Source organism: Physeter macrocephalus, chromosome 3 (genome assembly GCF_002837175.3).
Source record: "Physeter macrocephalus isolate SW-GA chromosome 3, ASM283717v5, whole genome shotgun sequence".
NCBI classification, from domain to species: domain Eukaryota; kingdom Metazoa; phylum Chordata; class Mammalia; order Artiodactyla; family Physeteridae; genus Physeter; species Physeter macrocephalus.
In genome coordinates, this window is record NC_041216.1 from 27,671,364 (window position 1) to 27,688,196 (window position 16,833).

Below are 16,833 nucleotides of genomic sequence, written 5' to 3' on the forward strand. Positions count from 1 at the left end.
GGGGCACAGACGGGGGCGGGGGTGACTGGTGGAGTAGGTGAGGGGTGGGGCCTGGCCTCAGGGGGTGGGGCTTGGTTGCAGAAAGGGTGGGGCGGCCGGGGGGCGGAGCCAACGACGGCATATGTGAGGGGGCGGGGCCTGGAACCAGGGGGTGGGGATGGGGGCGTGCTGAAGAAAGGTGGGAGCGGGGCCAACGGGTGGTGGGAGGGGAGGGGAGGGTGATGGTCAGGGGCGGGGCCAGGTGGAGGGGCGGGGCCGAGCGCACCTCCCACCCACCCACAGGTGGAGGCGGAGCGCCTGTTCAGCAACGTCCCGGAGATCGCGCGGCTGCACCGCGGGCTGTGGGGCAGCGTGATGGCGCCGGTGCTAGAGAAGGCGCGGCGCACGCGGGCGCTGCTGCAGCCCGGGGATTTCCTCAAAGGCTTTAAAATGGTACGGGCCGGGTCGGACGCAGGCAGGGACACTGAGGTGGGGCTGGGGCGCCGATCCCCTCTGCCCATCACCCCAGCCTCCCCCTGACCGATGGCCCGAGTGACCCTTAGTGGTCAGAGGCGTGGAATTCAGAATCGGTTGCCCTGGCGTGAACCCCACCTGGCCGTGTACCCTGGCTACCTGGCCGAGGGTGATCGCTTTCGCTGAGGCTCAGTTTCCTCACGTGGAAAACAGGGATAATAAGCTTGCCCCCTGCGGTTGCCGCGAAAGGCAGTGAGGAAGAGCGAGTGCCGGGCCCAGCCCGCGGGGAGCGCGCGGTAACCCGTGCTGTGCTTGTTCCGCCCTGCGCCAGTTCGGCTCCCTCTTCAAGCCCTACATCCGATACTGCATGGAGGAGGAGGGCTGCATGGAGTACATGCGGGGCCTACTACGCGACAACGACCTCTTCCGGGCCTACGTCACGGTGAGGGCGGGTGGGGCTCGCTGGTGGGCCCGGGCACAGGACGGTGGGCCCACCTGGGCGGCAGGTGCAGGGGGGGCTGGCGGTGGGCGTGGCCTGCCATGAGCCCCGCCCCCGCCTCCCCGCCGCAGTGGGCCGAGAAGCACCAGCAGTGCCAGCGGCTGAAGCTGAGCGACATGCTGGCCAAGCCCCACCAGCGGCTCACCAAGTACCCGCTGCTGCTCAAGTCGGTGCTGAGGAAGACCGACGAGCCGCGCGCCAAGGAGGCCGTCGTCACCATGGTAACGGGGGCGGCGGGCAGGGTCCCTCCCTGGCTTGCGGCCCCTCCCGGCCCTGTACCTGAACTGCCCTGGCCCACCCGTATAGATCGGCTCGGTGGAGCGCTTCATCCACCACGTGAACGCGTGCATGCGGCAGCGACAGGAGAGGCAGCGGCTGGCGGCCGTGGTGAGCCGCATCGACGCCTACGAGGTGGTGGAGGGCAGCAACGACGAGGTGGACAAGGTGGGCGCCTCCGTCTTTGCGGGGGTCGCTGGCCCTGCTGGGAGCGAGGAAGGGCCCAACTGGCAGACGGACGGGAGGCTACGCTGGGAATCTCTCTGGAGGACTCCCCGCTGAGATGAGGAGTCAGACTCTGACCTCTCCTGCCCCCGCCCCCCCCCCGAACCCCCAGCTCCTGAAGGAATTTCTACATCTGGACCTGACGGCACCCATCCCTGGCGCCTCCCCTGAGGAGACACGCCAGCTGCTGCTGGAAGGGAGCCTGAGGATGAAGGAGGGGAAGGACAGCAAGGTGACTCCACCCCACACCCAGGGCCCTCGCCCCACCCCCTCTTACCCTGTGGGTTTCGGACGCCCCTTCCTTGGGGCCGCTTGTGATTCTTAGCCGCCCAGTCACTTGGGTGGCAATTTAAGAACTGGTGACCTTATGATCGTATGAGGGATGATTATCTGCCCGGCAGTCTACTCTTTACAAAAACAGCAGCCGGGTCCCAGCCCAGCAGGTGCCATTCTAGCCCACTTGCCAGTGCCACATGTGTTCCTGGTGGGAAGGAGGGGGCACCTTCCGCGAGCAGGACAGGAACAGCCCAGAGTCTTGCTACTGAGCTATTAATTTTTCAGGCACTGTGTAACCCAGAGCCTACAGAGCGTGATTTTAAAACCACCTTCCTTTTCCTCTTTAATGTAAACTTTTAACTGGCGTAAATCGCAAGTATACAGCTTGATGAAAGAAAATCGGCTTGCCCTTCATTTGAATTTTACTCTCAGCTTCGTGGGGAGTGGGGGAAGGGAGGTGTTTGACACCAGTACCCCCAGGAGAGGGTGTTGCCGCAGGCAGGCTGAGGGTCCCTGCCCTGGCCCTGACCTCTGGCTTCTCCTGCTCCCGCGGCCTCCCATCCCCCAGATGGACGTGTACTGCTTCCTCTTCACCGACCTGCTCTTGGTGACCAAGGCAGTGAAGAAGGCAGAGAGGACCAAGGTGATCAGGCCACCGCTGCTGGTGGAAAAGATCGTGTGCCGGGAGCTTCGGGACCCCGGTGAGGAGCCCGGCCCCGCCGCCCCTGGGCAGGGCCTGGGACGGGCAGGGGCCGTGGTCTCAGCCAGCACTGAGGCGAGCCCTTCCTAACCAGGGTCCTTCCTTCTCATCTACCTGAACGAGTTCCACAGCGCTGTGGGGGCCTACACGTTCCAGGCCAGCGGCCAGGCTTTGTGCCGTGGCTGGGTGGACGCCATCTACGATGCCCAGGTGAGAGCAGAGCGGTGGGTAGGCTGGCAGGGCGGCCTGGTGGGGACCGCTGCCCACAGCCCGCTGGGGCCCTGTGCACCCACACCCGCAGAACCAGCTTCAGCAGCTGCGTGTGCAGGAGCACCCAGGCAGCCAGCAGCACCTGCAGAGCCTGGAAGAGGAGGAGGAGGAGGAGGAAGACGAGGAGGAGGAAGGAGGGGAGAGTAGCACTTCGGCTGCCAGTTCCCCTACCATCCTGCGCAAAAGCAGCAACAGCCTCGACTCGCAGCGCTGGTGCGTTTGTCCAGGGGCGCCCAGCAAGCCAGAGCAGGGCGGGCTCTCCAGCCAGGACTCCTGACCCGAGGCCACTAGCACTGGACAGGGCCGGCCACATCCGTTTCCTCTGAATGGCTTTATGATGTGAAGCCAGTGGGGGGTGGGGACGGGGGCTCTGCCTCCCACCAGAGTCCAGGGGAGGATGGCAAACGGTCTTCAACTTGAGTGCCAAATCTGATACATTAGCGGTAGCTGCCTGGAGCTGAGCTGAAGATTCTTAGACTGTATCCAGCAGGAGATGCTGTGGTCACGACAGACACCATTATTGATACCTGTGTTGCGGGCTCAGGTGCCACCTGCTTGCCATCTCTTGAGCCTTGAGCTCCAGGAGGGCAGAGGCCGTAGACTTCTGCATTGCCCAGCGTGGGCTGCACCAGGCCAGCTCGGTTTCCTTTGGCTGGGCTGACTCTCCTCTCCGCTCCACAGTGTCTCGGATGGCTCCACGGAGACCCTGGCCATGGTGGTGGTGGAGCCTGGGGAGATGCTGTCCTCTCCCGAGTTCGAGGGCGGCCCCTTCAGCTCCCAGTCAGATGAGACCTCTCTCAGCACCAGCGCCTCATCTGTCACGCCCACCAGCGAGCTGCTGCCCCTGGGCCCGGTGGATGGCCGCTCCTGCTCCATAGACTCCGCCTACGGCACCCTCTCCCCGACCTCCCTGCAAGACTTTATGGCCCCAGCCCCTATGGTGGAGCCAGCACTCCGGCCCCCAGCGCCATCACAAGCCCCTTCACCCCCACCCTCGCCCCGCCTCCGCCGACGCACTCCTGTCCAGCTGCTGCCCTGTCTGCCCCACCTGCTCAAGTCCAAATCTGAGGCCAGTCTCCTCCAGCTGCTGTCGGGGGCCACCACCCGTGGCGCGCCCCCGGCCCCTAGCCGCAGCCTGTCGGAACTCTGCTTGGCTGCTACCGTCCCTGGCACCAGGACTCAGGGCTCCCCTCGGGAAGCTGGGCCCAGCTGGGATTGCCAGGGGGCGCCAGGCCCTGGCAGTGGCCCCGAGCTGTCAGAGCTGGAGGGTAGAGCCGGCTGCCCAGGTGGGGAGCCCAAAGGACCCACCAGGAGGAGCAGAGAGCTGTCCTCGGGGGCCTCGCCCAGGGTCCAGCCTGAGCCCCCCCCAGGGACCTCTGCCCAGCACAGGAAGCTGACGTTGGCCCAGCTCTACCGAATCAGGACCACCCTGCTGCTTAACTCCACCCTCACTGCCTCGTGAGTGGCCTGGCCTGGGACAGGTGGCCCGGTGTGCTGGGGGCACTGTCATGGCGGGGAGTAGATGGCATTTGGGGACGGGTGTGGGAGAGGGAGCCTGAGACCAGCCTCAGCGCCTGGTGAGGATGCAACAGTGGGCAGTGGTGAAGAAGAGGCCTGAGGATTCCGGTCGGGAGGAGAGGGTGGCTGGAGCCCCTCTGAATGCCTTCAGCCAAGGAAGGACCATCTCTCCCCTCCTCTCCACTGCAGGGAGGTCTGAGCACAGGGAGGCTCCCAAGGGTGCCACCGACCAAGGGACAGCAGACAGCACGCCTCCTGGGGTGTGCCGGCCCCTGCTCCAGCTGCTGCCTCACGTGGGCACCAGCCGGAGTTCTGGGCAGGACCCCTGCTGCCACCGCGCCCGGGGCCCAATTTGCACTTTGCCAGACTGGATGGAAGTGGAGGAGGGCTCAGCAGAGGCCCAGGCCCAGGCTGCAGGACCCCCTTACAGCCATCACTGTCACTAACCTGCCTGTGCCTCCGCCCTGCAGCCTAGGCAGGGTCCCTTGCCCAATACTCCCTGAAGTCACCAGCTCCAAGCCTCTGGGCTGGGCTCCAGGGCTGGGATCCCAGGCAGCCCTTCCCACCTCCACCCTCATCTGGCCCCCAAATGGGACGGTTCCCCTGCCCTCACCTCCTTCCCTCCCTCCCTCCCTCCTACCTACCCACCCACCCACCCACCCAGTCCTTGGGTTGGGCTCTGTGTAAAGTTGCATATTTATTGAGCTTTTGATTCTTTTATAAAGACTTGTATATACTCCACCGGAAAGAGTCCTTTGCTTTTGGAACGCCCCCCTTTCCGGACTCAGGTGCACTTGGGCGCCTCCCTGGGTTCCCGCCCCCTCCCTCTGGTGGGGCCCCGCTGGAAGAGACTGTGGGAACAGAAGTGAATTAGTGGGGCGGAGATCGCCTGACCAGTACTCCCAAGATCAACCCCTGTCCCCTGCCGCAGACATGAGGCCCACCACTAGAGCCCCCCACGAGGTGCCCTCCCCGACGTGGTACCTTAGAGCGCCCTGCCCTGAGCCACCCCTCTGAGCTTATGCCAGGGTGGGCCATGGTCTCAGGCTCTGCTGAGAGTGCCCCCTAGGGCTCCCCTCCAGGGCGGAGTGGGGCGGACGCCACGCAGTACGTGGGGAGGGTGGGTCTCCCTCCTGGGTACTTCTGGCCCAACCCCTCGTGGCTGAGGCCGGGCTCTGAGGCCCAGAGAGGGGAGGTCGCCTCCCTAGGAAGCGGTGGTCTCAGGGTTGAAGCTAGAACCCAGGCGCGGGACCCGGCTGCAGCCCTGTGCTGTGTGCGCCTTGCCCACCAGCCGCCTCAGGTGAGCTCAGGTGCGGGCTTCGGCCTGGGGGCTCGCTTCCTGGTACCGGCGGCCCCGCCCTGCCCCCTCCCCCCCTCCCCCCCCTCCCCCCCCTCCCCCCCTCCCCCTACGCGGGCTCTTCGGGCGGCGCGGGGTGGGCGGGGCGGGCCTGCGGGCGCCGGCCTGGGCCCCACCCGCGGCGGGCGGAGCGGGGAAGCCCGGGTCGGGTCGAGGGCCCAGCGTGGCGCCCAGGGCCATGGAGCCGCGGCCCGGGGCGTGTGCGGCGGCGCTGGCTGCGGTGAGTAGGGTCGCGGGGGCACAGCCTCGAGCCTGGCCGGGGCCTGAGTCCCCGAGGCGGCGGAGGAAGGGGACGCGGGGATGGGGTGGGGGTGGGGATAGGAGCCTCCGATCCGGCCTCGCTGGGCGCTGGGCCGGCCCCTCTTCCGACCTAGTTAGAGGTTCAGCCGGGGTGGGGCCCTTCCGCGGAGAGGAAACACCCTCTCGGGGGCCGGAGGGATCTGGGGGCCCCAGGCAGAGATAGATCAGGGCCCCCCACCTTAGCAAGGGCGTGGGTCGGGGTGGGGACCGCCTGATGCCCAGCCTTGTGAGAAGGGCTGGCGGGAACCCTCTTCTCTGCTCCTCCCAAACCTGGTCTGTGCACAGGGGAAGGAAGTCAGTCCAGAGCCCCACCGATGGGCACCCCTTTGGGGCAAGAACCTGAGAAGTGGGCTGCTCTGTGGGCAAGTGCTGGAGCCTCTGAAGGGTGGGGAGACCGGGTAGAGAGAGTCCCCGGCCTGGGCAGCCAGGCTGGGAGCCAGCAGCCCCTGTCCCCCAGGCCCTCCTCCTCCTCCTGCCGCTGGGTGCCCAGGGCCAGGGCAGCACCCCCAGCCCCAGCTGTGACTGTGTGCCCAAGTTCCAGAAGAGGAGTGGTCTGGTCTGCTGCGGGGGCTGTCCAGCAGGTGAGCGGCTGAAGGGGTGGGAGGGCCGTGGCGGGAAGTGAGGGCCGATGGGGCAGGCAGGGGTCGGGAGGGCTGGGGAGTGGTGGTAGGCAGGCCAGGGAGCGGGCGAGGGGAGGCTGGGAGGGAAGTAGGGAGCCCGGGATAGGAAGGCGGAGGGGAAGGCGGCTGCCCTCTTTGACCCCAGGCTGGGTTCCACAGGGCACTACCTGAAGGCCCCCTGCACAAAGCCCTGTGGCATCTCCACCTGTCTCCCGTGCCCCCGGGGCACCTTCCTGGCCTGGGAGAACCACCACAAGACCCGCTGTGCCCGCTGCCAGGCCTGTGATGAGGAGGGTGAGGGGCTGCCTAGTGCTTGGGGGCAGGGCGGCTCTGGAGGACAGGCCCTGGCCAGGGTCCTTCTGAAGAAAGTGGCTGGCTCGAGCCCAGCCTTTGGCTGGGAGAGCCCTGCGCCCACCCCACCCTGGGGCCCTCTACCCTGCTCCTGCCTCAGGATGCCTTTGTGCCCTCTCGTCCTGGTGACCGTCCAGCCGCTGGTCTGTGGTGATCGGCACACTTCTCTCGCTTTGGGGGTGGCCCTGTCTCTGGTCTCCTCATCTGCATTCTCCAGGGGACCTGTCCTGCCTCTCTGAGGGGCTCTTTGGCTCTGACAGTCTCTCCTCTCCCCCGTCTCCCCAAATGCCCCTGCCAGCCTCCCAGGTGGCCCTGAAGAACTGCTCGGCGGTGGCAGACACCCACTGCGGCTGCAAGCCAGGCTGGTTCATGGACTGCGTCGTCAGCCAGTGTCCCCACAGCTCTCCCTTTCGCTGCCACCCGTGCCCAGACTGTGAGGCCCTGCACCGCCGCACGCGGGCCCCCTGTGGGTACCCCCGATCCGGGCCGTCTACTCCCACACCCCCTTCCCCTGCCTCCTTCTCTCCCGTCCTGACCCACACCAGCTCCCGGACCACAGGTTCCGGCGGAGACACTCACTGTGGGACCTGCCTTCCCGGCTTCTATGAATATGGCAACAGCTGCGTGTCCTGTCCCACGTAACTTCCTGGCTGCCCTGGGCTGGGGGAAGGGAGGCTGGGAGCAGAGTGGGGTCGAGGGTCAGGGAGGAGGGGGCTTGAGCCTATGGTAAGTGGGTCCCGCTTCAGGCAAACACTGGATGGTAAAGAGACATTTGAACTCACCGTATGTCAGATAAATAAGGGGGCATATCTTCACCTTGTGTCATGCTTTCCTTTAGTAATCCTTCCAGCCCTACGTTAAGGATAGGATGTGTCACTTACAGAGAGAGTCGCCTTAATATAGTTTCAAAACATGGGCTGAGACTCAAGATCTGCCCCTTGTTCTCGGAGGGATCTTGGGCAAGTTACTTCACCTCTCCAATCTGTGGCCTCCCCATCTGAACGTGGGAGTGTTAGTGGCTCTCCCCAGGGCTCTGATTAAGGGGTGACTAACTATTCACTCATCTGCTCCACAAGTGTTTCTTGAGCGTCTGTCATTTCCAGACACCGTTCTAGGTGCTGGGGAAACAACAGGGAACAAAACAGGCAGATCCCAGAGCTGACATTCTAGTGACCCTCAGGCTAGTCTAGAAGCAGCTCAGTAAGTAGTGTTTGTTGCTACTGTTTTGGACACCAGTGACGTTTCAGCAGTACTTGGGGAACATTCTTGGGTAGAGTGAGGCTCTCAGGAGGGAAGGGCCTCCAGGATGGAGAAGACGTCAGGTGGTCCTGAGCAGTCCCCGCCCCCCCGGTGTGTACTCCCTCACCCTCCACCGCATCCCCTCCCCTTGCAGGAGCACCCTTGGGGGCTGTCCCGCGCCCTGTGTGGCTGTCTGTGGCTGGAGGCAGGGTAGGTGGTGAAATGGAAACGCCAGTGGGAGAGCTGGGATGGGCCGGGGGGAGGGTGGGGGGTGGCTGCCACCCACCACCCACCAGCTGCTCTTTCAGTGTTCTGGGTCCAGGTGCTCCTGGCAGGCCTGGTGGTCCCACTCCTGCTTGGTGCCACCCTGACCTACACATACCACCGCTGCCAGCTTTGCAAGGCCATAGTTCCTGGTAAGCGCACGCGCGCGGGCGCACGCCCACGTTCCTAGAGGCCTGGGGTCAGGATGGGTAGCCCAGAGCCCATTCAGCCTGATGCAGTGGGGGAAACTGAGGCAGGGGGCGCTGGGAGTGGGTGCAGAAGGACGCAGGTTCCGGAGCCTCGCCTGGTTGCTGATTAGACTCTCTTTGTGTCTCTCAGCAGGTGAAGCTGGGGTGGAGGCCCTGACCCCCCTGCAGGTAAGACTCTCAGTAGTGTTCTAGGATGAAAGTGAGCAAGCCTTCGGAGCTGAGCGGTTGGGCCTTATTATAACTCCTGATCCCAGCGCGGCGCCTGGTAGCTGGCACGGAGTAGACCTCACGAACACATGTGCTGAGTTATCAGTGAGTGAGAGCAGCTCAGGGCCCGTCCGCAAGTGGCTCTGAGTCTACGGGGGTCCAGACAGGTAAACGGGAGCCAACAGTTCAGTAGGAAGAGTGTCACCACGGTGAGGCCTCTACCGGCATTGGCGGAACAAGGAGAGGGCAGCAGGGGCAGGGCGTTCCAGGCAGAAGAGACAGCTCTTCTACTGGGTCACAGTGAGAGAGCACAGCCACCGGGGGAGGTGCCACCGGGGGAATGTTTGCTGACTGAGCCAGGGATGCCCACCCCTGGCCAGAGACCCCCCGAGCCGGGCAAGCGAGGCTGACCTGGGGCCTCTCTTGGCTTCCAGGCCACCCACCTCTCACCCCCGGACAGCAGCCCCACCCTTCTGGTAACACCCAGCAGCAGTGAGAAGGTTTGCACCGTCCAGCTGGTAGGCAGCAGCTGGACCTCTGGCTCTCCCCAGGCCCGGGAGGCGCCCTGCCCGGAGGTGATGTGGTCCTGGGACCAGCTGCCCGGCAGAGCTCTTGGTAAGGGATTTCAGGGGCCTGAGGCCTTGACCCCATTCTCCTGAGTCCGAGGTGATAAGCTGTGCTTTCCTGAGGCCACTTGCCCACCTCCCGTCCCCTAACTGACCAGGTGGACCTCCCTGCCCGGCGGGGCCCCTGCCCCTTGGCCCCTGCCCGCATTCCCCATTGGCTCTCTCTGGCCGCAGGCCCGCCGCCCCCGCCCTCGCCAGCGCCCCCTGCAGGCTCGGCGGCCGCCATGCTCCAGCCGGGCCCGCAGCTCTACGACGTGATGGACGCGGTACCCGCGCGGCGCTGGAAGGAGTTCGTGCGCACGCTGGGGCTGCGCGAGGCGGAGATCGAGGCGGTGGAGGTGGAGGTCGGGCGCTTCCGAGACCAGCAGTACGAGATGCTCAAGCGCTGGCGCCAGCAGCAGCCCGCGGGCTTGGGCGCTGTCTACGCCGCCCTGGAGCGCATGGGGCTGGACGGCTGTGCCGAGGACCTGCGGAGCCGCCTTCAGCGTGGCCCGTGACGCCGGGGCCCACCCGCCACTTCGAGGCTCTGGTGGCCCTTGCAGAAGCCCTAAGTACGGTTACTTATGCGTGTAGACATTTAATGTCACTTATTAAGCCCCTGGCACGGCCCTGCGTAGCAGCGCCAGCCAGCCTCACCCCTGCGCGCCCCCAGGGTTCCAGTTAAGGCGAGGAAGCGCCAACGACCATCAGCCGTTTCCCGGCCTGTGTTTGGCTGAGGCCTTGGTATTATTAAAATCTATGAAGAAAAGCTGCTGCTTGGTGTTTCCGCGGGACTGGGGGTGTTAAGTGGCGCAGGCTTGGTTTCCCAGGGGCGTCGAAAGGGCCAGAAGTCTTGCCACCCACGGCGGAGGCCAGTGTGGCCCTTAGCCCAAGCCTGCCCCTCCGGCTCCGCCGTGGCCCAGTTACCCCGAGGAGAGGAAGTCGCGGCGACGACGAGTGAGCCCCGGGCGGCTGAGAGAGCTTTAATGCGGGTGCGAGATGGCGGGGACCGGGGAGGCAGCAGCTGGGAGATACAGGCTCAGGACCCCTCGTCCTCCACTCACTCCACCAGGACAGTGAAAGCGTCCGGGGAGTGCGGGGCCTGGCTGGGGACGACGCGCAGACTTGGAGGTGGGGGCGCCAGCAGCGGCAACTCTGTCCCGACGGGCAGTTTGCAGTTTTCAGCGTTTCTGGTAAACAAATGACTGAGAGGAAACCCTCGGCGGGGATGGGAAATGCGGCCGGGGCTGGGCCGGGCGCTGATCTGGGTCAGGGAGAGAGGAAAACCCCTTCCCCGAGCGCGGGGCCTGCCTCCGCCCAGGATGCGCCAGCGACGCGGGTTCCGGGGTGCAGGGGAGGGGGTGGCAGCAGGGCGCGCGACCCGCAGGAAAACAAAGTCACCACCCACGGGGCTGGGGAGAGCTCTGCACACTTTGACCTTCAACGAACATGCAAATATATGTAAGTAGGCATGCAAAGAAGCAGCGTCTTTTTGCGTCAACAGCTTGGGCACTTTTTCTGGGCGACCGCGGCGGCGGGCGCGCCCCAGCGTCGCCCGGGGCTGGGGATGCGGGGGCGGGGGAAGGGGGGTGCCCGGGGTAGGGGTCAAGGAGGGGTTCCAGCGCAGGAGGGGAGGGCGGCGCGGCTCCCAGCCCTTCGGGCCCGGGCCTGGCAGGCCGGGGCGGGGTCTGGGGGCGGCCCCAAGCTCGCGAGGCTGCGAGCAGAAGGGCGGCGTCTAGTACTTCGCGATGTCCCCCTTCTTCAGGATGATCTGTCGCTGCCAGGGCGCCAGCTTGCTCTCGTCGTAGCCGAGCGTCCGCAGCTTCTCCGACTGCTCTTTCTCCCGCTGCATCTCCTCCTGTTTCTGTCGCTCCTCGTCTTTCCTGAGCATGGGGCGGGGGGCACAATCCCGGGCAAGGGTGAGAGGGTGGGCCAGGCCCCGGGGGGGGGGCCACCGGTGGCAAGGAGTGGGTTACTGAGGGCAGGGGCTGGGTTGCTGGGGACAGAGGCACTAATGAATGGTGGGCAGGGCAATGGGTCGTAGGTGTAGAAGGTGACTGGGGACGGGGCGGGGGGGCGCGGTTAGGAGGCATGTGGGCAGGATTGCTGGGGACAGACGAGCTTCACTGGGGGCAGACTGGGGTCACTGGGGGACACACAGGAGCTGGGAAAGCGAGAGACTGTAGCTGGGTTATTGCTGGCTGGGGGTGTTACTGGAAACAGAGGTGCTGGGTCACGGCGTGACACAGAGTGAGGAGGGCGTGGTGCGGGGGCTAGGACCCGAGTTCCTGGGGACTGGGGTTGGGCTGCTGGGGGACAGAGGGACCACGTTATTGGGAGACACGGGCTGGGCGATCAGGGACAGGTTATTAGACCATGGCTAGACCTGCACTGCTGATGAGGTAGCCGCTAAGCACGTGTGGCTGTTGAGCATATGAAATGTCCGGACTGAGATGCACTGTAGGCGCAAAATGCTCGTCGCATCTCGCAGACTTAGTTTTAAAAAAGAGTGTAAGACATCTCAGTGGTTTTCATAATTATTATTATTGGGTTAAGTAAAATAGACTATTAAGTTCACTCATCTTTTTATTTTTTCACTGTGGCAGCTAAGAATTTAATATTACATATGTGGCTCAACTTATACATCTATCAGACAGCACTCGGCTAGATTACTAAGGGCAGAAACTAAAGATCTGAGGGACAGATGCTCTAGGTTATCGATACTGAGGTTGGGTTAACTGCAAGGCAGAAAGGCTAGGTTAACGGGAGATGGGGGCTGGGTAATTGGGGACAGGTCATTATGGCGTAAGAGCAAGACTTTGAGGTGCAGTGGATAAGTTCCTGGGGGAGAGGGGTCTGGTGGCATTACTGGGAGCAAAGACACTGTGCTAACAGGGCTGAGTGACAAGGGGATGTGCTCAAGATGGGGCTGGAGGAAGGGGCAAAAGGACTGTGGCTGGGTGGGGGGAGGGGACACAGGTTGGGCCCAGCCCCACACTCACCGCTTCTGCTCCCTGGAAGAAAAGAGATGGTGTTAGTTGGTGCCACCACCTCAGGGACACAATCAAGACACCCTGCCAAGCCCCGCATCTTCCTCAGCTCACCTCTCCTCTTCTAGCTTCTTCCGCAGGATGTCCCGCCTCCAGGCGGGCATGCTGGCCAGCCAGGCCTCCTCCTCCTTCTCCTGAAACACAGCACAAGGCTTCAGGGCCAGCATGGGCTGGGACACGGGGGCCAGCGGGGGTGTTCCCCCACCCAGGGGACCTGCATGAGTCAGGGACAACGGGACACAGATGGGGTAGCAGGAAGAGACTCTTTTGATGCTCTTCTATAGGGCAAATGGATGAAGACTCAGGCCCCCGTGTCCCAGAGGCGGCGCCGGAGAGGTCAGAGCTGAGTGTAGGAGGTGTAGGAGAGGAGCAGAGGGGGAGACTCCCCAAGGTGGGGGGCGGGGGTGGGGTGGATAGATGGCTCCAGGCCCCTGGCCCAGAACCTGGGCAGACTCATACTTGGGCCTCCACAGATCCTGCCTGCTCAGAGAGGCTCAGGCCGGTCCCTGGTTCCACTGTGAAGGACCTTCTGTCCCATGCCTGGCCTATTCTGAGAGGGGGTAGACGCTAGCTCTACAATCGTGTGGCTGCAATGATATGGGGTGGGGGCACCCAACACAGGCAGCTTACAGCAAAGTGTTTTATTACTTGCGTGTTACAGAGGAGAAAGGGTCTGGACACGTCACACGAACACTGCACATGTGGCTCCCTTGACCTCAGCCAAAGAGGTAGCTATGAACTCCAGTGAAAAACCAAAGAAAGAAAGAGAGCCACACTGCCCCAAGGGGGACCCACAGTCCCGCACTCAGAGGGGCTGCTTCTTCCACCTGGCTCCACACGGAGCCAGGCATCGCTGGAGAGCCAGAGGGGGACACCTGGTTGGCTCTGTGCCGTGCCCTGCCCGTTCCGGCCAACACCCCACAACCGGCCACCGTGGGATCTCAAAGGCTGAGGCAGCCTGGTTCTGGGCACTCTGGCTTTTCCAAGGCCACCGTCCGGTCCTGGTTTCTTCCTGCCGTATTCTGACCTCTGGAGGGCATCAGACAGGCATCCAGGCCCGGGTTAAGACGCTTGAGGGTAAATTCCGAATTCTGCGGCTCAGATGTCAAAAAGCTCTGCCTCCTTCTCCTTCCAGAAGGAGAAGCTGCGGTCGATGTACCGGCAGATGTCCTCATTGCTGAACTCGCCCATCTCAGATACCAGCTCCAGGGGTTCTTCGGCGGGGGCTTCGGAACTAGGAGGGTCCGACGTCGGGGGAGGCGCGGCTGGCGGGGGTGGGGACGGGGGCTGCGGCGCAGGGGCCGGCGCCTCTGGCTGCCCTTCTGGCCAGTCGCCCGTCTGAGCTGGAGCGGCCTCTTCGGTCGGCTCCCTCTCTTCCTTATCTGTCCCTTCCTTTTGCTCTTTCTCCACCTCTTCTTCCCGGGCCGGCTCAGCCTCCGGGGTGTCTCCGAAGAAATGGCGCCTGAGGTCCTCGAAGCCGTCGCTCCAGCCGCGCCGGCCGGCCTCCACCTCCTCGAGTACCACGCGGTGGAAGAGACGGATGAGTTCCCACGGGTGGCTGCCCAGCCGGTCGAACATCTCGTAGCACAGCAGGTGGCGAAACTTGCGCTCCTCGCGGCTCAGGCCCATTTCGAGCAGCTGGAAGTAGCCGAGCATGAAGAGGTCGAGCGTGAGGCTGTCGTAGCGCCGGGGCGCGCCACCGTCGAGGGGCGGCAAGAAGTGCTCGGGCCAGTACAAGCCGTGTGCCAGGCCCGGGCCGCGAAGCTGGCGCGCCGGCACCTGCCGCAGCAGGCTCCGCCAGTGGCCCAGCAGCTTGCCCACCACCTGCCGCTGCTTCAGCAGGCGCAGCAGCCGCTCGTCCGGGCCATCGCCCGCCGGCGGCTGGGAGGCGTCGGCTGCCTCCGGGCCGGGGTCGGCGCCGGCGGCCACCACGCGGGGCAGCAGTCTGCGCAGGCGCACCTGGGCGTGGCGCCCGGGGCCGCGGAAGGTCCACTTGCGCCAGTGCTCCAGGAAAAGGTAGACGATGCGCTCCTTGCGCATGTCGATGTAGTCCTGGACGCCTCGCAGCTCGGTGGAGGGTGGCGGCCTGCGCGCCAACTGCTCGGGCTCGGGCAGCGCCGCCTGGCGGCCTGGCGCCTCGAGCGGGCCCAGGACGCCCAGGGGCTCCCCCGCGGCCGGCAGGCCGTTGGCGGCGGCGGCGGCGGCGCTTGGCTCGCCGGTGCCGGCCGCCACGTAGTCCTCCTCGAGGATGGGCTCGCGGCGCGGGGCGCCGGCGGGCAGCGAGAGCTTTCGGGGCGGGCCGCGCGCGGGCGCCGAGCCCTGGGCGCGCCGCTCGTAGGTGGCGCGGAGGTGCCGCACCGAGACGCCGCACTCAAGGATCTCGCGCGCCACGGCCTCGCGGCACCAGCTGAGCGAATGCGAGCGGCCCAAGCAGAGCGGGCCCGGCCGCCAGGGGGCGTCGGTCAGCGGCGGCAGCGGCTGGCCTGTGTCGGCGGCAAGTAGCTCGGCCAGGTGCGCGGGCCGTCCGCCCAGCGCGGCCAGCAGCGTGGCCATGCTCTTGAGCAGCGTGGAGATCTTGCTGCACCAGGCAGGCAGGCTGGCGGCGCGGCCGTGCATGCGGCGCGGGTCGACGGTGAAGCGCGGCGCCGACAGGGCGGCCGAGATGGGCAGCAGCTGCTCCAGCTCCAACTCCAGCTGCTCCAGGCGCGCCTCCAGCTTCTGCGCCTTGTGCAACACTTGCAGGTTCTCGATTTGCTGCTCGATGCGGAGGATGTCGGCCTCGGTCATGAGCTCGCCGAAGGGCCCGAGGATGCCGTTGTGCTCGCGGGAGTACCTCCAGCCCTCGCGGGGGTAGCAGCACGAGCTGGCAGCCGTCAGCTAAGGCGGGGAAGACAAGAGAGGGGAGGGAGGCGCGTCTCCCTCTGGCCCGGCTCCCGCAGAGGCCGCCGGGGGGCGCCTTTTGCATGTCCCGGGTGGTGTAATGGCTCCGCGGGGCTGCGTTTGCAGGGACGGGCCGCGCCTGGCCGGCGGGCGATTACACTGGGACGAGGCTTCGGCCCAGGACGCCGCTCCAGGCGCTGGGCAGTGTCCACTCTGGTCGCTGGCGAGGACACAGCCGGTCGTTGGGCGCTGTTGCAGAGGCAGGGCCGGCAGATGGGGTCTCCACACCTGGCTTGGTCGCTCATTACACCACCAAAGGAACATGCAAAAGGCGTTGAAGCTGCGACAGACGGCAGCCCTCTCCCTCCCCATCCAAGGTCTGCGATTTCGAGGCCAGATCCCAGCGAGGCCGCTCCTCACCCCGGACAGATGACCCCTAATCAAACTCCCCTGCGGCCCAAGACCTCCCTGTCCATGCTGTCAGTTTTACTGCTGAATGAGAGGCCCTTAACGTGGCTGAAGCTGTGGCTTTCACCCCTGTTCCCACCCTCTCTGACTCCTGGAATAATAATACAAGTTACAGAGCTAGGCTTGCCAGGCACTTAGAGTCTCATCTGTTCCTCATTTTAGTGCCGGGTTTTTCCAGCCCAGGTGGGGGGGAGGGGCTGCCGTCACCTCCTCCCAGGCCTCCCAGTTCATCCTGGCCCCCCCACAGCCCCCCACACAAAGATGTTTCCCAAATACAAATATGACGATGCCGACTTCTCCGCTTAACCCCACTCCCAGGCTCCCCGCTACTCCAGGAGAAAGTCCATTGTCTTCAAGGCCAGGGCTTAGTGATCTGGCCACTCCTGACGTCTCCACTCCACCCCCTTCGGTGGTACTGTCTTGGAGCTACCACACCCACTCTGACTGTCAGATCTCCCCGGTCCTTCCTGCTCGCTCTTTGACCCACTTTTTCCCCTGTCCACTTCTTCCTCATCTTCCAAGTCTACCTGAGACATCACTTTCTCCTCCCCTACCACCACCCCAAACCCAAACAGGATGGTCCGGTTTAGGGCTGCCCCAGTCCTCTGCCCTCCCCATCAGAGCACCTCCCCACTTGCTCACCCTCTCACATTGCCCTGTTTTGTCTCCTTGGGGGGCACTTATCACTCGACTAAGGTGCTGTGCTTGCTTGTTGGTTGACAAACCACCTCCCCCCCACCCCCGGCCCTGACATATTCACCGTGAATCCCCAGAGGCGACAACAGTGTGTAACGGCGCCGGGGGGATGTCTGTTGAGCAGATCAATGGCAAACTATCCTGCCAGCCAGGGATGATCAACCCATCCGACAGATGAGAAACCTGAGGCTGGATGAGGCTCAGTATCAGTGGAAAGTGGTAGCTCAGGGAAAGAGCCCAGGCCAGTCTGACTACGACCAAAAGTCTCTTGGTTACTCATGTGGTCCCTTGGCTGAGTCAACCTCACCCGGGAGCTTGTCAGAAGCGCAGAATCCCATCCCCACCCAGAGCACCTGAATCAGAAAAAGCA

The 16,833-nt window shown here is 64.5% G+C and overlaps 3 protein-coding genes across 5 annotated transcripts in view; 2 read left to right on the plus strand and 1 right to left on the minus strand.

The window, feature by feature from the left end:
* Positions 1-4,161, plus strand: part of PLEKHG5 (pleckstrin homology and RhoGEF domain containing G5) — a 56,777-nt gene extending 52,616 nt beyond the window's left edge. For both annotated transcript variants that reach the window (XM_028487913.1, XM_028487912.1), the window contains 9 exons: positions 283-432; positions 785-895; positions 1,024-1,173; positions 1,259-1,396; positions 1,566-1,685; positions 2,298-2,430; positions 2,524-2,639; positions 2,731-2,912; positions 3,381-4,161. In XM_028487913.1, the coding sequence (XP_028343714.1) occupies positions 283-432; positions 785-895; positions 1,024-1,173; positions 1,259-1,396; positions 1,566-1,685; positions 2,298-2,430; positions 2,524-2,639; positions 2,731-2,912; positions 3,381-4,161 (1,881 nt within the window). The remainder of the gene's footprint in view (positions 1-282; positions 433-784; positions 896-1,023; positions 1,174-1,258; positions 1,397-1,565; positions 1,686-2,297; positions 2,431-2,523; positions 2,640-2,730; positions 2,913-3,380) is intronic.
* Positions 4,162-5,150: 989 nt separating this feature from the next.
* Positions 5,151-10,066, plus strand: TNFRSF25 (TNF receptor superfamily member 25). The gene is made up of 9 exons (XM_028488065.1): positions 5,151-5,197; positions 6,259-6,455; positions 6,654-6,788; positions 7,144-7,483; positions 8,239-8,294; positions 8,393-8,500; positions 8,688-8,725; positions 9,199-9,379; positions 9,565-10,066. The coding sequence occupies exons 1-9, from the start codon at positions 5,151-5,153 to the stop codon at positions 9,885-9,887; spliced, it is 1,425 nt and encodes a 474-aa protein (XP_028343866.1). The 3' UTR covers positions 9,888-10,066.
* Positions 10,067-11,104: 1,038 nt separating this feature from the next.
* The window catches only part of ESPN (espin), a 30,644-nt gene continuing 24,915 nt past the window's right edge, over positions 11,105-16,833 (minus strand). For both annotated transcript variants that reach the window (XM_028484966.1, XM_028484961.1), the window contains 3 exons: positions 12,474-12,553; positions 12,372-12,383; positions 11,105-11,252 (listed from right to left, as the gene is read on the minus strand). In XM_028484966.1, coding sequence (XP_028340767.1) covers positions 11,105-11,252; positions 12,372-12,383; positions 12,474-12,553 — 240 coding nt within the window. The remainder of the gene's footprint in view (positions 11,253-12,371; positions 12,384-12,473; positions 12,554-16,833) is intronic.